The 18,068-nt window shown below is 43.0% G+C and overlaps 3 protein-coding genes across 5 annotated transcripts in view; 1 reads left to right on the top strand and 2 right to left on the bottom strand.

The window, feature by feature from the left end:
* The window catches only part of LOC106651230 (ankyrin-2-like), a 33,630-nt gene that overhangs the window by 14,017 nt on the left and 1,545 nt on the right, over positions 1-18,068 (bottom strand). Inside the window, exons 2-21 of one of the 3 annotated variants that reach the window (XM_023462816.1) lie at positions 14,341-14,578; positions 13,708-13,871; positions 13,442-13,597; positions 13,016-13,144; positions 12,728-12,925; positions 9,521-9,817; positions 8,806-9,003; positions 8,578-8,724; positions 7,882-8,031; positions 7,516-7,812; positions 7,149-7,445; positions 6,879-7,062; positions 6,688-6,810; positions 6,522-6,603; positions 6,351-6,365; positions 5,683-6,053; positions 4,253-4,856; positions 4,042-4,180; positions 3,701-3,968; positions 3,479-3,631 (exon numbers count right to left, since the gene is read on the bottom strand). In XM_023462816.1, the coding sequence (XP_023318584.1) occupies positions 3,479-3,631; positions 3,701-3,968; positions 4,042-4,180; positions 4,253-4,856; positions 5,683-6,053; positions 6,351-6,365; positions 6,522-6,603; positions 6,688-6,810; positions 6,879-7,062; positions 7,149-7,445; positions 7,516-7,812; positions 7,882-8,031; positions 8,578-8,724; positions 8,806-9,003; positions 9,521-9,817; positions 12,728-12,925; positions 13,016-13,144; positions 13,442-13,597; positions 13,708-13,871; positions 14,341-14,578 (4,210 nt within the window). Of the gene's footprint in view, positions 1-3,478; positions 3,632-3,700; positions 3,969-4,041; positions 4,181-4,252; positions 4,857-5,682; positions 6,054-6,350; positions 6,366-6,521; positions 6,604-6,687; positions 6,811-6,878; positions 7,063-7,148; positions 7,446-7,515; positions 7,813-7,881; positions 8,032-8,577; positions 8,725-8,805; positions 9,004-9,520; positions 9,818-12,727; positions 12,926-13,015; positions 13,145-13,441; positions 13,598-13,707; positions 13,872-14,340; positions 14,579-18,068 lie in introns of those variants that run through there. The other 2 variants (XM_023462814.1, XM_023462815.1) reach the window with 2 other exon arrangements.
* On the bottom strand, positions 97-1,799 carry LOC106653993. Its single transcript, XM_023462819.1, has one exon. It carries the CDS (start codon positions 1,716-1,718, stop codon positions 747-749), a length of 972 nt encoding a protein of 323 aa, XP_023318587.1. The 5' UTR covers positions 1,719-1,799; the 3' UTR covers positions 97-746.
* LOC111694458 lies at positions 10,455-12,193 on the top strand. Its single transcript, XM_023462820.1, has 3 exons — positions 10,455-10,590; positions 10,659-10,770; positions 10,853-12,193. The coding sequence occupies exons 1-3, from the start codon at positions 10,535-10,537 to the stop codon at positions 11,318-11,320; spliced, it is 636 nt and encodes a 211-aa protein (XP_023318588.1). The 5' UTR covers positions 10,455-10,534; the 3' UTR covers positions 11,321-12,193.

Below are 18,068 nucleotides of genomic sequence, written 5' to 3'. Positions count from 1 at the left end.
TTGGATTATTGTTATTCAAAAATTCAATTGGCATATCTAGATATGAACCAATCTATCACTGGGTATAAATAATCAATAATTTTATTCAGAATTACATACAGAGATATGATCAATAATTTATTATTATTTCTCTTAAACAATGGACATAAATAGACATAGCACCTGTAAATCCCATACAGTTACAGTTTTTTAGTAGTAACAAAAATAATGCATTTCTAGAATGATTCTGATTAGATAAATTTTTTCTTTGGTCGGAACGGTTGAAATATATTTCGTTTAATATTAAAACTATTATCATAAAATACTTAAGAATATTAGAATGATATGAAATAATCGCCGTATTATACGACAGTATCAAGAATCGATATTGACAACATTTCATTGGCTTATATTACACATAAATATGGGCTATCTTTTAATTCGGAGTTATTAGTTATAAAGTATCATTTGAAAATATTTTTTCCTGTTTTTGATTACAATAATATTGAGAACGACAGGTCTGTAGCTCAATAGATCATGATTAATACTAAAAATCGAAAAATTTAATGTATTCGTGAAGTATTATAACGATGATTTTCAATAATTGAATTACATTCAAATCGAAATAACGGCTGTACTTACGACTATTCTGTATTATTTAAAAAAATGTTTCACGAAGAATAAATCGATCTTTTTTCAAAAGACTATAACATTTTTATAAAAGACATGCGTTACACGCATCGTGAATAAAATATTAATCTCGAGCATTATTCGATATCCTCGACATCGGTATGACCTTCGCTGGCGCCATCGTCGGGCTCGGCGACCGTCAGCAGCTGCTGCGGCTGCTCCTTCTTGCTCGACACGACGATCTGCGACGCGGCCAGTATGTCCAGATCCTCGTAGGTGGGCAGTCCGCAGGCGCCCTGGAGATCGTCGTCGTCGTCCGAGGCCTCCATGTCCTCGCTGTCGGTGGTCGGCACCACGGTTATGTCCGGGGCGTTGGCCGCGGCGGCGGCGGCCGCGTCCGGATCCTGCCTGGGATCGTCTATGGACATCTGATTTCTGATCTCCACGGAGAAGGGTCCGTCGCCCTCCTTCGTGGTGATGGTCTCGCCGTTGAAGTCGACGAGTATGTCGTTGCGCGGCTTCACGTAGATCGGCGCGTCGGCCACGCCGTCCTCCTCGTCGTTGGAGATGTCCTCGAGGTCGGTCTCGCCCTGTACGACTCCGCCCGTGTTCACGGCCAAACTGGCGCGACGACTTCTGTTGCGGACACCGTCGGCCTCGGAGTCGCTCGGGTAGATCTCGTCGACGTCCGTGAGATTCTCGATGAAACTTCCGCGTCTCGACGACGAGGAGTCACCGCTGCCGTCCAGAGTGACGGATATCACGGGTTGCAACAGACTAGCGGGTCCCGTCGCACCGCCGCCGACGACTTTGTTGGTCAGGCCGTTGGGCGCGATGGCTCGGGGCACGGCGAGCTCGCCCTCGCTGTCCGTGTCGGAGAAGTGCAGCGAGGTGTTGTTGATCATGGCGTTGAGGCGGCGACGCGTCGAGCGAGCCTTGCGCCGCTGCCGCGTGCCCGACGACTCGTTGCCGCGGCTATTGAGAAAATTGCTGGGCGGCAGCTTGGCGTGATCCGGATACTCGTTGTCCAGCTCATTGCTCATCATCGTGTCCGAGATCACGCGAACCTCCACCGGTGGCGCCGAAGTCACCACTGACTGAGCGGACATGCTCGCGCTGCGGTGCCACCCGCTGACGACGACGTATGCGCTGCTGACGGAAGAGCTTCGGGGCGGCGCGCCGAGTCGACGAGGTCGTTGTTGTGGTGGTTGTTGTTGAAGACGACGACGAGGCCGTCTCGGGCTTTTGCTATCTACCCGGACTCGACGGTGGTTTTTTGGGGAAGCAATCTAGGACACCTGCAAAGTCGAATGCACAGGGGAGACTGATCAGCCAACCGATCGAAGAGGCTCTGAATCGACGAGAGTATACTCCAAAGAGCGAGAGAGAAAAATGTGAGAGAAAAAATTTGTAGAGTGCTGAGGAGGGGGTAATGACGAACAATTATTAGATACGGGGTACATTAAAAAGTGAAAAAATCTATGAGTGAATTTTTAAATGACATCTAGCACATTCGTGACTCTACTGCAGTATCAGAGTATTATAAGCTCACTCATTGTTCTAAAAAAAAAAAAAAACTAAGAAACGAAAGTAACTCACTTTGTATATATTATCTCGGGTACAACTCGACAACGACAACAACGAGCACTATCTCCAACTGACTCGCTGGCAAATCCAAACGAAGGCAAAGACTGGATGCTCGCGCACTAAGATATGCGCACTAGTAGCAATTATGCCAATGACTTCGGTATTAAAAAAAAAAAAAAATAGAATACAGGAAAATTTAAAAGTAATTAGGCTGTCTCTGGGCCGCCGCGCGAGAGTCTCGAGGCAGAACTACTACGCGTTGTACTTCTGGCTGGCATTAGGTATACGACGACGACGACGGGACCTTGCCCTTCCACCCCCGAGTAGCCGATACTTGTGTGCAGTACTGCTGCTGCTGTATAACGTAATCGAATTTAATGCCGCGCTGGGAAGCCCCTCAATCTCGACGTGTGGCAATGGCACTGGATATCATCGTGCTTTTGTCATAAATCACATAAGAGGATTTTCGATTCGGTAGAATTCGTCGGTTATTTTTTTTTTTTTTTTGTTCTTTTCTCCGTTTGCTCGTGTAAACACATCTTTGCGGATACGATATCGCATACGCTTCTCTTCTTGATGCAAAATCTTCTTTTAATCGCTGATAATTCAAGGTACACAATTATTTTGCGTCGATGAGAGATACATGAGACTATATGGAAAGTCGAAGATTAACGCTACTTACAGAACTATATCGGTAATAAAAACCTAGATGAATCGCTTTGTACAACATGTTTTACATACTTTTTATATACGTCGTTAAAATGTCACTTGATGAATGAATCTCAGGTACTGGATGACATTAATTTTAATCGTGGAAATGATAATTATATCGTTACGGATTATCCATGTAATATGCGTTAGCAATGATGACGATTTTAAAACGTTATTATACACATATACTCGAGAGAATAATTACATTAATGTTACATAACGGATACGTACAAGTTTTCATGAATAACAATCAATGATATCCTATATATGTATGCATAGCTAGATAATGTGACGTAATTTATAATCTAACATGATTATTTAAATGATGTCTATATATAAACACTCACACACTCGCGTTATTTACAGGTGCTATTTTATCTATAAATGTTAAACGAGTCTAGATATTTCTGTATGCGCATTCAGAACTATATGTATAACGAATTGGTTTTAATGAGACGTTGGATTTTCTTATTAAAATTTAACTAACGGCAAATTTGGGTACGATTATAAAATTGAACTGGATCGTAACACGTGATGCATCGCGATGGAATGTGGAAAAGTATTGTCGTACCTGTTTTTTCTGCACCGGCGCTGTCGACGATGAATTTGCTCTTCGTCGGCGAGGTGCGCTTGGGCACGTCGCCCTTCTCCTCGCTGTAATCGTAGCCCCAGCTCGACTTCATGAGGTTCATCTTTTGATTGATGAGATTGGAATCTTTGATGCCTGCGCGACAACGAAAATTAAGTTTCGACCCGTCCGCCTTTTTTTTGTTTAAATTTCTCACTCTCATACCTTTGTAATCCTTTTGGCACATTGTATCGGGCAGCACGATGTTGAGCACGCAGAGCGGCTGCTGGGCCGGCTCGCCCTTGACGACCTTGGGCTCCCTCATGAACATCATGCGCGCCACCGGATCCAGCTGGGGATCCTTGACCTTCACGTGGAACGACAGCCGGTTCTGCTTGAAGGCGTGAAACTTGAACCGCAGCTGCACGCCGGACTTGGTCACGGGCACCAGGTTGCCGCTGAACTCGATGTACAGATCCTTGCCGTCGAGCGTCTGCAACGAGATACATAATTTATTTAGATCAGGAGGAATTGAAGATTTTGATTAGATTAAAAATCGGCCTTACCTCGACGTCGCGACTTTTAACGATTTCCGAAAATTCTTCTTGCCTTTCGAGCGTGTTTATTCCTTCCCTGCTGTCCGTCATGCACAATATTCTAAGAGTAGCTTCGATTTCTTCAAGACGCTTAGAGTATATTACAAAACTGAAAAAGTGAATTTAGAGGTTTATTCATTTTATTATTTTCCAAATGTTTAGCCGATATATTAATACAAACTTAGTAATGAAGGGCACGTATAAAGATTCTCTGTAGAGCTCCGTGGCCATTTTTGGCACTTCCTGTATGTTGCGACAATCCATCAACCAAAACCTGGCGGACACGGTCGTGGTGAACGAGACCTTGTCGTTCATGAAATTCAGCGGAGTCGAGCCGGTGACGTCCTCCCACTGGGCCTCGCTGGTGCCCCCGGCGATGCTGCAGAGCAGCCGAAGGGTCGGCGTCTCGCCGCCGTAATTGTTGATCATGCCCTTGTTGGCGGCCTGGGGCACGGGCAGAGTCAGGCTGATGGGCTTGTGGAACTTGCGGCGTCGCGGCTCGATCGTGATGACGGGCGAGACGGCCACGCAGTTGCCCAGAAGTTTGGCCGTCGACTCGGGCGGGATCACGTGGGCCTGGAGGCCGACTTTGATCTTCTTGGTCAGGGCGCCCGGGGGAAAGACCGCCTGGACTTGGGGCGCGACGCTCGACACCAGAATCCCGCCCTCGGAGCCGATCACGTGGACCTCCTGCTTGATGCGCGTCACGATGGCGAAGTACTGCGGAAATTCGCTCGTCACTATGCGGCTGATGCGGCCCGAGTGCAGCGAGCTCATGTTCGAGTCTAAGGCAGTTGACAGAAAAAATAGAAAAAGGCATCGTAATTAATAGGTGAAATATAACCTTGATAGAAAAAATTTGAATTTTTTTACTAATTTTTGGCCAACGGAAAAGTTTCTTAGATATGGAAAGGCCATTAGGACTGAACTTTTATCTTAACTTTTATATAACCAAAAGTAAAACGTTTTTTTAAACATGTTATGATCATGGTGTGATCCACATTTTTTCTTTTAAATTATCTGTTTTGATTAATGGTTGACTTTAATAATCGATTTACTACATTTAGAATTGTAAAACGTCAGTATAAATTGAATATGTCAAAATAATTCACATTCAAAGCGTTTCGCGCTCCACCTGGCAAGTTCATGGAGTACACGATGTATAATATAGTTGTCATCAGTATAATGTTAACTGAAACACGATATAGTTATAAACGAACGAACGAAACGAACGAAGAAACGATACACAAGTAATGCCGATAGCAAAAAAACCGAAATCTGTACAACACGCACTTACAATAGAACAGGAAGCGACTGACTTATACACTTATTTTGACTTTGCCACTTGCAGATTTACAGAGAATCGTACGCGGCCATCTAGTGGCGAAGACTTAAAATAGTATTATTTCATACAAAGGGTTTAAAACTGACCAATATTTTTTATAACAGTTGAATTGTCACTTTCAGAATTCTTAAAATGCATTCGATAGTCGTGATATCATACACTTTCGTTCAAGCACTTTTGCCACACCAAAGTAAAAAATTTTGGTTACCAGACCATAATTAATGCTGAGCATTTCTACTAGCGAAATTTGAAAAGTGATCACGTACCAAAAGGAGTGTTGAGAAGGGAATCGTCGTTGTCGGCCGAGTTGTCGTGTTCCTTCCACGTCTCGCCGTTTTCGCTGCGAAGGATGATGATCTCTCGGTCTCTGCCCCGCACCGAGGCAAAGTGGGGAATGTCGATGAGGACGGGCCCGAGGAACGACGCCCCGACTGGGCCCATTTCGATTACTCGAGTCGCCAAGGACTCACCCTCCATCAGGGGTGGTGGTATGGCCATTTTGTTGGGTCGGACGAGGCGACAGGTCACGCGAATCGGCATCGAGGCGCGTCTCGGTGGTACTATCAGCCTAATCCCACTGTGACGGCAGCCCTTCATTGTTCCTCCACGTGCATCGACCAGAAAACTGACCAAAAATCTGAAAAGTTTTTTTTGCGATTAGTTTAAGTTTCACACATTCAAAACTTATCAGGAAAGATAGAAAATTCGTGATTGGACGTAGAATTATCAAGTACCAAAATTACTTGAATAATTAAAAGTGAGGAAGTGACGCAATAAGATAAATACTTCAACATTATCATAAATCTGCAATTATTCAAATATGTGCAAATAATATCGAGGTAAAAAAAAGGTAAATATTTATTAACAAGTCTCGAAGGAAAAAGGTACGGTGCGATAGATGAAAAGTGTGAATATACATGCGTTGCATACTAACGATTTGTAATGTGGCCTGCTCATATTATGCGCATGACAATATGGAAAAGAAAAAATTAACTCTATATTAGTGATGATCTATTATATAATAATTATGTGCTTAGTGAATCAATTACTATTTAATATGAAAATGTAAATGTTATATCAATTGTGACAAAACAGTTGTACTCACTTGGAGAAATCGGTACTGTCGAACATTTCACCTGCGCAGTAGTTGCTACTTTGAACGAATTCTTGATGTTCTTCTTGCGATACTGCAATAAAGATTGGACAATTAATAATGAGATTTTGTAAATTCTTCAGAAGTGGTAGAAAATATTTTAGTGAAAAATACTCACATTGTTGTCTGTGGACTGGATCATCGCGAGTCACGTCGATCGGTAACGAATCGTCCCTCAAGCTCTTCATCAAATCAGCAGTGAGATATCGATATGGTTGCTCGCTTATCAAAGCATCTGAGGCTAAATCGAGAAAAAGAAAATTTAGATTGTAGTCAATAGATTATGAATCATCATAATGGAATACGAACCTCCTTCGTCATCGGAATCGGACATAAGACTAGACTCTTGCAAAATTTCCGGTGCAATGACTTTGTATTTCTCCTCCCAATTTTTGTTATCCGGAGTCACTCCGTCGTACGATAAACCTTTTAGTACCTCCATCACTGATATATATCCTAACTTTTGAGCAATATTCAATGCCGTGAGTCCATCCTGATAAAAAAATAACGTAACGTTCAATCTATATGCCAGACTAAAATTATTTCTATCTTTTTGTAATTAATTTTATTAAAATTTACATTAGTCGGGGCTCTGTGATTGGCGTTGGCTTCGACGAGAGCCGAGACTATGTGGGCGTGTCCCTGTTGGGCGGCCTGATGCAGAGCCGTGTAATTTTGCTTGGTCTTGACGTCGATCTCCGCGCCATGTTTCAGTAAGAATTTGATCATGGACAGATTGCCGAAGTGGGCCGCGACGTGGATGGGTCGGTAGCCCGTCTCGGTCTCGGCCTCGACGTTGGCCCCATTTTTCACGAGGATCGACGCCACCCTGATAAAGTCCTCCTGGGCGCACAGGTGCAGGGCCGTCAAGCCGTTCTAAAAATCAACCATAAATCTCAATTTCCCGCAGTTCAAATCGGTTGGAGTAAGGAAAACGAGTTTCAACCTTGGCCTTGTGATTGGGCTCGGCGCCGTGCTCGATCAGCAGATTCGTCATGTCGTAGTGGCCCTTCTGCGAGCTGAGGTGCAGAGGCGTGAATCCGGCCTTGGACTCGACGTTGGCCTTGGCCGAGTGTTCCAGGAGGGTCGAGGCGATGTCCATCTGATTTTTTCGGGCCGCGATGTGCAGAGCCGTTTGTCCATTTTGCGATGCCAGCAATGGCGAGGCTCCTTTTTCCAACAACAGCTGGGCCACGTTCGGGTGGTCGTAGTGACATGCCAACAGCAGTGGAGTAATGTCGTTCTACGGATTCATTAAAAATTGTAACGATTTGCAACTGTAGTAAATTGATTAAATTTTTGCGAATCTTACCTTTCCTTGAGCATCTAATTTACTATCCTTTTGCAGGAGAATCTTAGCCACATTCGTGTTGCCGTACTTGGCTGCTACGTGAAGTGGCGTGAAGCCATTTTTCGTAGTTGCCTTTACCGATGCATTGTTGTCGACCAATATAGCGGCCACCTTGATGATAAATTAACACATTAGAAAGATCGTTTTAGCAAATTGTCAAAGACTACGTAGTGTACTTTTTATTAATGAAACAAATCGAGGTCATAAGGTGAGGTGAGAAATAATAAGTGCACTTACCTAGGTGCTAAGTGAACAATTAGCACTTGAGAAATGAACTTTAATTCTTTTCGTGATATGCGTAATATGATTATCGGGTGCAATAACAATACAGAAAACACATGCATCTTGAACAAGAGTAATATATGAAACGCAATTGAAAAAAATAACACACCTATGAAAATATGCTTCACGAGTAAAATTCAAATTTATTAAATTATAAAATGAGTATAACTAAAATAAACACACACTTTTTTATAAAATAATTATTTATGTACAATATATAAGTATAATGTCGTGATGGTGATAAAAAATAATACTGATCGGTATATGTCATCAGTGCTACTCATAATAATAGTTAATGTGAAAATAAAAACGCTCAAATCTTTCACACACCAAAACGAAAACACAACAATTAGACTTTTTTCCAACAAATTTTACCTCTTCTTGGCCCTCCTTGGCGGCTATATGCAAGGCGGTGTACATGTCCTTGGTCGTGGTGTCGACCGCCGCCCCGTGCTGAAGCAGCAGCATCACGATGTCGACGTTGCCGAGACGCGACGCTATGTGCAGCGGCGTTTGCTGCTCCTGAAACGACGCAAAAAAGAAGAGAAAATTAAAAATTAATATGATCCTCGCACACGATCAGCGTTTCGTTGGTTAACTCACCCTCGCCCGAGCGTCGACCTTCGCTCCGTTTCTCAGCAGTATCCTGATGATGTCCGTCTGATTGGCCCGCGCGGCCAAGTGCAGCGGAGTCTCGCCCCTCACCGTGGGCACATCCGGACTGGCCTCGTGTTGCAGCAGGAAAATCACGATGTTCATGCAGCCCATGAAGCTCGCCACGTGCAGCGGCGTCAGTCCCGACTGTGTCGTGGCGCGACGACGACGACGGCAACAGAGAGAGATCGATATGTTTCAATTATTCGAAGTGGTGTGTAATATTTTCATAAAAATAAAATGTGGGACGTGGCGTGGCGCTCGATGGATCGACAAAGATTGCGGTACAATTTAGACCGGCGCTCGAGATAAATTTTAAAACCTCGAATAAAAATTTTAAACTCGTTTAACTATCTCGCGTACGTGCAAGAGAGCGAGAGAGCTCAAGTTGTAGAGAGTTAATTACACCCAGGACATGATAAATTATGGATGTTAATGTAGCGTCTGCAGCGCGGAGACACCGCAGACGCCCTTACGTACGTATAAAGTCTATTAAGGATTAGCCCCTCGAGAAAACGACTCGTGTTTTTACGTTGAAACATTAAAACGTATGTACACTGCCCTCAATTGCTCGGTAAACCATGTAGCAGCGGAAAAATTTACTCGAGTAACGTAACGAATTTGTAAAACTGTGCAGGCTGTGTATCGAAGCTCATGAGCTCACCTCGGTGGTCGACTCGATCGAGGCGCCGTGTTTGAGCAGCAGCTCCACGACCTTGATGCGATTCTTCTTGCAGGCGATGTGCAGCGGAGTGAAGCCGTTGAGGGCTCGGGCGTTGGGATCGGCCTTGCGGTCCAGAAGCAGCTTGGCCACCCGCACGTGGCCGCAGTGCGCCGCGACGTGCAGCGACGTCAGATAGTCGATCGTCACCTCGTCGACGGGCGCCCGATGATAGAGCAGCACCCGGGCGGCGTCCACGTGGTCGCCCTGCGACGCCATGTGCAGCGGTGCCAGTCCATTCTGTGCCACGGGCGAATTGAAAATAAAAATTATGAATATGAATTGGGAATATCGGCGAAGGAATCGATTATAAATTAATAAATAAAATATAAATTATTCTTTGTAGTCATTTAAGTCGTCATTCAGAATGATTTATATAGTTTTCTTGTTCTTCTTCAGATCTTTTATACAACAAAAAGAAGGTACTTCATTTTGTCCATTGAAGGTACTACTTGGATGCGAAGTTAGTACCTATTTATAGTAATCTTTATTGTGGTTTGTCACTTGTGGGTGTCAGTTGTTCGCCGCCTAGCGGTGTGTTTATGAATTATGGTCAACCTGATATATCTAGTCTAGAAAATGTATATCATCGATATCATTATAATGACGTAGTTTTCTACGTTTACATATCGATGGCTTCGATACTTCAAGCTAAAAAGTGCACGGAAAAAGAAATGGCCGATACCATACAACGAGCTTGGCTCGTTCTGTTGTGTTCAAATGTGTTCATCGCGCGTCGCATGCTATCGAGCAACACGACCTTTCTGCGGTATTTTGCTTTCCATGATAGCGTTGAATTTCATCGAGACTTGCGGGAGCTGTAGTACTGTGCGGAACTGGTCGAGAATAACCTTTAAGTGCTCTTCGCGTAGACAACACAGTTTTTCTATAAATATAGCGAGTACAGTAACAGCACAGCTATATACTCGACAGTCTTTTTTAGTGTTAATTAGTTTGATGAAATTCCGAGAGTCAATGATGGAATCCAGCGATATACTCGATTGCAATGTCAGGTAATTTTCATTTTTTGAGAATGAAATTGTACAATTTTTACAACTTGATAAGATCGTGATTATTTCAGAGTGAAAGAGGAACCAATCCATACATCGATCATTGAAAACGATCGCGAGACGATTGATGAGAAACCCGATCTGAAAAACTTTCAATTCTTGCCATTTCAGCGAGAAAATTCAGTAAGCAATATTGACAATTTACGTAACTCATATACGTAGTTATTTTTATGAAGATTCTTTCAGATCTTTAATTTTTCAACAGGACCATATCGTACGAAAATGTGACGTGAATCGTGAGAATAAACTGGATGACCAAGTGGAAATAATTGTTGAGTGCGAAGACGTTAAACCCAACATTAATTTATCAACAGTTAAAAAAATTGACGATGATTCACAAAATCACTCAAGGAATATAAAAAATAGCGATGGTTCTGGAACTCAGAATAACATTAAAATAGAAACTACGGGGGAAGTGAAACAAGAATTTTTAGGCGACGCCGCTGAAGATGTAGATTTAAATTTCGACTGTGCACTTTTCGAACAAAATAAAAAAAGAAGAATTACAAAAAAGTTGAACGATGAACTTAACCTCAAAACAAACATCAGTAAGGTGCATAATGATAAAGCCCACGCATGTAAAATATGCGAAAAGAAATTCTCTTGGAAGAGTGGTTTACTTCGACATCATCAATCATCGCATCAAAGTATCACCTACCAATGTGATTTTTGACGAAAGACATACAGAAAGAAGATCAATCTCAGAGCTCACATCGATTTCGTGCATTATGGCAATTACACTTTGCACGAGTGTGATATTTGCAGAAAGACGTATAAATTCAAGAGTCATCTGAATAGACATGTTAAATCAGTTCATCAAGGTATTACCCATTCGTGTGACGTATGCGGCAAGAAATTTTCGCTGAATTTTAATCTCCAGACGCATATCGATGCAGTGCACAATGATAAGATCTATGCATGTGAAATATGCGGAAAAAAATACTCCAGTAAGCGTAATCTTAAAGATCACATCGATACGGCGCACAATGGTGTAATCCATTCGTGTGACATATGTGGAAAGAAATTATCAAACAAGAGCAATCTCAAAAAACACATTGACACGTTGCACAATGGTGGAATCCATTCGTGTGACATGTGTGGAAAGAAATTATCAAACAAGAGCAATCTCAAAGAACACATTGACACGTTGCACAATGGTGGAATCCATTCGTGTGACATATGTGGAAAGAAATTATCAAACAAGAGTAATCTGAAAACACATATTGACACCTTGCATGGCGGTGTCAAACACGCGTGTGATATATGCGGAAATGAATACGCAAGCAAGAATAGGTTAAGTAGACATGTTCTATCAGCGCATCAAAGTACCACCTTCCCATGTGATTTTTGCGGCAAGAAATTCTCAATTTACAGTTATCTCAAAGTACACGTCGATGCGGTGCACAATGGTATTAGGCATGCATGTAATATTTGTGGAAAGACATATTCACAAAAGATTCATCTCAAGATCCACAAAGATTCGGTGCACAATGGATTCAAACATACATGCGACAAATGCGGAAAATCATTTGCAAAAAAAGTTTATCTTAAAATCCACATCGATGCGGTTCATAATAAAATCACACATGCATGTGATAGATGCGGAAAGAAGTTTTCACGTAAGAGGAATCTGAATTTGCACTTCAAATCAGCGCGCAACGCGTGCGAAAAGACATTAGTATGACAGAATCATCTCCAAAGGCACATTGTTATGGGGCATAATGAGGAAATAATTTCCGTATAAATAGACATCCCAAAAACCACATTGATAAGTCGCTCAAAGGTATTCAAATTGTTAAGCACAATAATTAAAAAATGCTCATTTATAATAATATCAACTTCAATGCTGTCTCACTATGTAAAAACGATGTTTGAATACTGAAAAAATCAATAAATTCTCGAAGAAAAATATAGCATATTATCAATCGCAAGTCAATAACACGTCCATATCAATTTTGTAATTCGCTCGCCCTAAACCCTGAAAAGTTTCGTTTCGCGATTGACTCGCGCCTATATCGGAACCAAGTATCACATCGATTCTATACAATAAAAAATGATGATAATAAAAAACGACGCTTGCCTTGGTCCTCGCGCTGATCGGCGCCGAGGCCTCGAGGAGGCTGGTGACGCACTGCTCGTGGCCGGATCGCGCGGCGCAGTGCAGCGGCGTCAGGCCGTCCCGGGTCTTGGCGTCGATCGCCGCGCCGCTCTCCAGCAGTATCTTCACCATGTTGTTCTTGCCCCATTTCGCCGCCACGTGCAGCGGACTTATGTTGTGCTGAGAAAAAGAGTAAAAGAAGTACAAATGAATCAACGTTGAATCGATTGCGAAGATTATTATTCGTCGTTGGATTGGATTGAAATATACCTTGGCTAGATAGTTCACGTCGGCGCCTCGTTTGATGAGAAGCCGGGCGATCTCTTCGTTGCCGTAGTGCGCGGCTATGTGCAGCGGCGTGAAGCCACTCTTCGACGTCACGTCCGGCTTGTGGTCGTTCTGAAAATTAATTCACAACGTTGTTTATTCATTTTGCCAAAAAAAATAAATAAATAAATAAATAAAAAATCTCCGATCTAGCGGAGATTGAAACTCGTGCATCGTGTACGTGCGGAGCAAAATAAAAACGAGAACGCGCCGACATTGAACGCTATTATTGTAGGCTCATCGAGCGCGACAAATTATCGATAATAATTATCATCGGCGTTGGAAAGAGGCTATAGCGGTGTTAATTTTTAGATGCGTATGACAAAGCCAACTCTTTTTTTTTTCTTTCGTTATAACTATACTACATACCTGTAGAAGCAGATCCGCCGCCTTGCAGTCGTCCTTTTTCGCGGCTATGTGCAGCGCCGGCAGTCGGACTCGGCCCTTGGAGTCGTTCTCCAGCAGCACGCTCACCACCTTGTCGTGGCCCTGCTGCATCGCCACCGCCAGAGGCGTGAAGCCGTCCTGATCCGAATCGAGAACGAGAAAGACAACATTTTTGATTCAAAGAAATGTGAACCACGTGGACGGATGGGCGATAATAATAATAATAATAAAAAAAGACGATAGCTCACCTCCGTCGCGAGGCTCTGATTGGCCCCGTTGTTGAGCAGTACTTTGACGACTTGATCGTGATTCTCCTGGGCGGCCATGTACAGGGGCGTAAAGCCATTCTGCGACTGGGTGTTGACCGCGGCGCCGTAATTAATCAGTACGTTGACTACTTCCGTTTGACCGGCTGAAAAAAACAATCGAATCGTTGTTATGTCAATTACCTTCATTTGAGGTATAATAGTCCTGATAGAAATGCTCAACAATAATAACGACCTAATGATCGATAAAATAAAGTTGATGGGGTTTTAAAATACATGGTATATTATTGACTTTTTGTTGGTGATTTTTTGTTACAATGTTATTGAGTGGATTAAATGATTTGAAAATGACGATTTATCTGTTTTATACAATTTCGACCAGTTTGTAACCACTTTAAATACGATAATAATACTTCAAGTTTCCACCGCTAGATGGCGAGTACCCATTTATATGTAAATCTGCAAGTGGCAATATCAAAATAATTGTATAAATCAAATTATGGGTTTGAGACGAGTAACACGACCATGCTCCAACTAGTTTTTCCTTTGCACAAACATAGCCATACAAATGTTTAGCATTTCTAGCAGGAAGCATAATTAAAATTAATGATGTACCGAGGGATGCTATGTGCAGGGCAGTGTTGCCCTTCTTGGTCGCGGCGTCGACCTTGGCGCCGCGTTTCAGCAGCTCCGCGACGATCTCCAAGTGGCCGTCCTTCGAGGCCAGATGCAGCGCATTCAGCCCGTTCGAGTTGGACGCGTTGATGTCGAGCTGCTGCTGGTCCAGATACTCCACGACCTTCTCCAAATTGCCCGACCGAGCGGCGCGCAGAAACGCCGTCGTGGCTTCGCTCTGCAAAAGGAACGAAATGAAAAATAATTACGATGTATTGCGTAACGACGCGATGATGCTCCGGTCCGAATTACCGATCTATAACGCACGCGAGGGTACGAATATGTAGTGTACGATATGACGCGACCGGTCACGTCAAGCCGTAAGCATATGTATAATAATTCGGACCTTGTATTCTTTTTATCGCCGTATCATGTTGTTTTACGTATACTAGAGTCGATCGATATTTATAATGTATATAAGTCGCCACGCTAATAATACAATGCGACGGAATACACATAATTTCTTTCTCCTCTTGCCTTTTTTTTTCATTACCACACTACACCCGTACGCCGGTGCCCGTAAGTAAGAAAATTTGCATACGGCACGCGGAGGTAGTAGCTTAAACCTCGCGGTATAAATCCGGTAAACTCTCTCTCCACCCCCGGCGTATAACACATTTATATTATAAACGAAGCGAGCATTCCAGTAGGCTGTATCAACGTGTGTTATCGCTGTGACCCTCTCTTAATTTACTCGGAAAAAAAGAAAAAAAAGTAGAACTCCTGTACTTCGTTAAAATACGTAATCCTTGGCGAGACGTGTAAATTTTTTTCATCCTATACATATGCTATATTACGTAAATCCGAGTGTTTCGCGTCGCGGCCAAAAGTTTCTCGGCCGATTCGTGCGCTCGAGTTTTCGAAGCATACGAAACGCGTGTCAGGGATGAAATTAGACCACACGTACGCGATGTAAAAGAGTTTCAAGTGGATACAGTATATATAATGCAATAGGTATATAGATAATGTAGAAAATGGGATGATAGATAAAGCGCGTATAATGTGCCAATTGAACTTTGGCTCATTGACATTGACTACATGTGTGGCTCGAATAGGCCGATCGAACTTGAAGAATTTCAAGTTGAACACCGATAACAGCTCGCGCGGATTAAGTGCTTCGATCTTTCGCGTGTATATTACTCGTGAGCGTACGTGTGTTGTGATCGTTTTACGTGCCGCACACCAACGAGTTCACACTCGGAACTTCGTCACACACGTTTTTCTTTCCTTTCTCTCCCCTTTTGGGCGAGCTTCGGTCTAGAATTCGATGTACGCAGCGTGAGATTTTACGTTCGATCTGCGATCTGGACATTGCGTTTACGAGGGCTAACTTTGGGTACGTCATTAAGGAACTATACACACATTATCGTGACTCATTCAACACTCTCTCGATTCGATATCACGGCGATACACGAAAATATATAACGCGCGTATCGATCCACGCGAAAAATGTTTTTCTACATAGCGATGCGCGTTCGAAACTCGATATCCCCTTGGAGTGGTACAGCTTCGAAAATAAATAAAAAAAAGTCAAAAGTCTACGATTGCTAATCCATTATATAGACTGCGAGAGAATCGATTACGATTTCCAATCGCTCGCCCGGCGAGCTTTTCGTTTTTCGTATGTGTACACGTAACAAAGCGATCCGACGTTTTCTACGTGTAAAATACGTAGTATACCGCACTCGTGTGTGAATTACGCAAAAGCAGAGCAAAGAGAAAGAGCAAAAAGGGTTGAAATTTCAATTCTCAAAGGTAAACGAGAGGAGAGAATGATTATAATACACTTCGTTACAGTGTACACGAGCCACCCGCATTGCCTCATTTGCATTTATAGAGTCGTAGACCTATTGTACACGCGTCGCGTTGGACGAATTACAAATTAATGTGTCAGATAGGCCTCGACGTGCATTATTTTTTCGTTCTTTCGGCTTCAAATCCACGAGAAATTCCTTTTCCATTGCACATGGTAACGAATAGTTTTTAAACTATATGAAAGAAAAAAAAGATAAAAAAAATTGTCAAACGACGGCACGATCTCTCGCTTTTTCATGCGGCATTACGTATATAGCTATAGCGGTACTTGTCATGTACACAGCAGCTGTCGTTATCGTCGCAGACGCGTCTTTCATGCCAGCCACCGGACTCTGGTGCAGTGTTTATACACAGTGGCTGCGTTTCATCTATATTATATACTTGTACTTTACGCGTGTCGGACGCCGACGCGATGATGTAGCCGAGAGAGAGAGAACGACGACGACGGGCAAACTGTTGTGTATAAATACAGAAAAGGAGTGACGGAGAGAGAGAGAGAGAGAAATTGAGAGAATACACTCGATACGTGTGTGCGTTTGTGTGTATATAAACGGCCTGCTAAAAGTGTGTCACAGGCTGCTGCGGACTTGCCCGAGCTTTTGTAAAATATAGATATATCGAGAAAGGGAGAGAGAGAGAGAAACTCGTCACCGACGCGCGGAGTCAAAGGGAGCGAAAAAAAAGGCCGCCGACGACGACGACGTGGGAAATAATCGAAGCTATAGGCCACCATGTCTGGTACAGAGATATATGGTACATTCAGGTATACATTGAAATGCCGAAGAAAACCGAGAGAGAGAAAAGCTCGTGGCTCTGCCAAGGAAAAATTATTACGTGCCACGAGGAAGCTGCCTCTGTGCAACTTTTATTCTTCTTTTTTTTTATTCTTTCATTTTTTTTTCTTCTCGGAATTATTATTTTTTTCGTATAATAATACAGCTGAGAGCTTAACCGCGGCGGAAGATAGAAAAGAAAAGAAGAGGAGGAAAAAAAAATAGAGAACTGGCTACATCAAAGACCGCAGCGGATGATTAATTCGTAAGATAGCACAGAGCACCGACGATCCACGCGCGATACGTTATGGGTAAAATCAATATGAGATCGATGCGGGCGATATACGATGTAACCCATTACACGACTGTATATAATATTTGTCAACCCCTCTCGTCATCACGTGGGAATATACATCGTCGTCGTCATCGTCGTCGGTGACTTAAAATACTTTTGTTTCAGAAAACATCCAATGTATATAAACGCGAGCTTTCGTTGATTACATATGAAAAAAATACTCGTTACGCACGATTCATCGCTACAACGCCAGTTCAAAAATAAAATCATCGAGTAAGTGAAAAAAAGAGCTATTGCAAGGAGTTAAAGTTTATTCGTGGCAGCAGCAGGCCTGACTCTCTACGTGTTTTACGGCTTTGGATTCTCTTTTCTCTTTAGAGAGAGAGAGAGAGAGAGAGAGAATTTTTGCAAGGGCGGCAGCGGCAGTCCTTTTATATACAGCCAGTGTACGCCTGCCATCGTGTGTGCGCGTATATATATAGACGCGTTCTCTCTCTCTCTCTCTCTTCGCAGTCTGACATCACCACCCTTGCACGGAGCACCGGCGCCACACTCTCTCGCGTAATATATATATGCGCGCTGTATTTGTATGTGTGTGTGTATGCATGCGCCTCCTTCGCCGCCTTACTACCACTACTACCACTTATACAGTGCAATACACAAGCACCCTATGTATAATACCCACAAGGCGCGCGCCAGGCTGAATTCGATCCGTATATATGTGTGTGTGTACACGTCGACTCCGACTCACGAGGGTGTGTGTGTGTGTGCGCGTATGTAGATGT

The sequence above is a fragment of the Trichogramma pretiosum genome, unplaced genomic scaffold (genome assembly GCF_000599845.2).
Source record: "Trichogramma pretiosum strain Unisexual culture from Peru unplaced genomic scaffold, Tpre_2.0 scaffold1, whole genome shotgun sequence".
Classification (NCBI taxonomy): domain Eukaryota; kingdom Metazoa; phylum Arthropoda; class Insecta; order Hymenoptera; family Trichogrammatidae; genus Trichogramma; species Trichogramma pretiosum.
The sequence above is the reverse complement of the archived record's forward strand: the minus strand, read 5'-3'. Positions and strand labels throughout refer to the sequence as shown.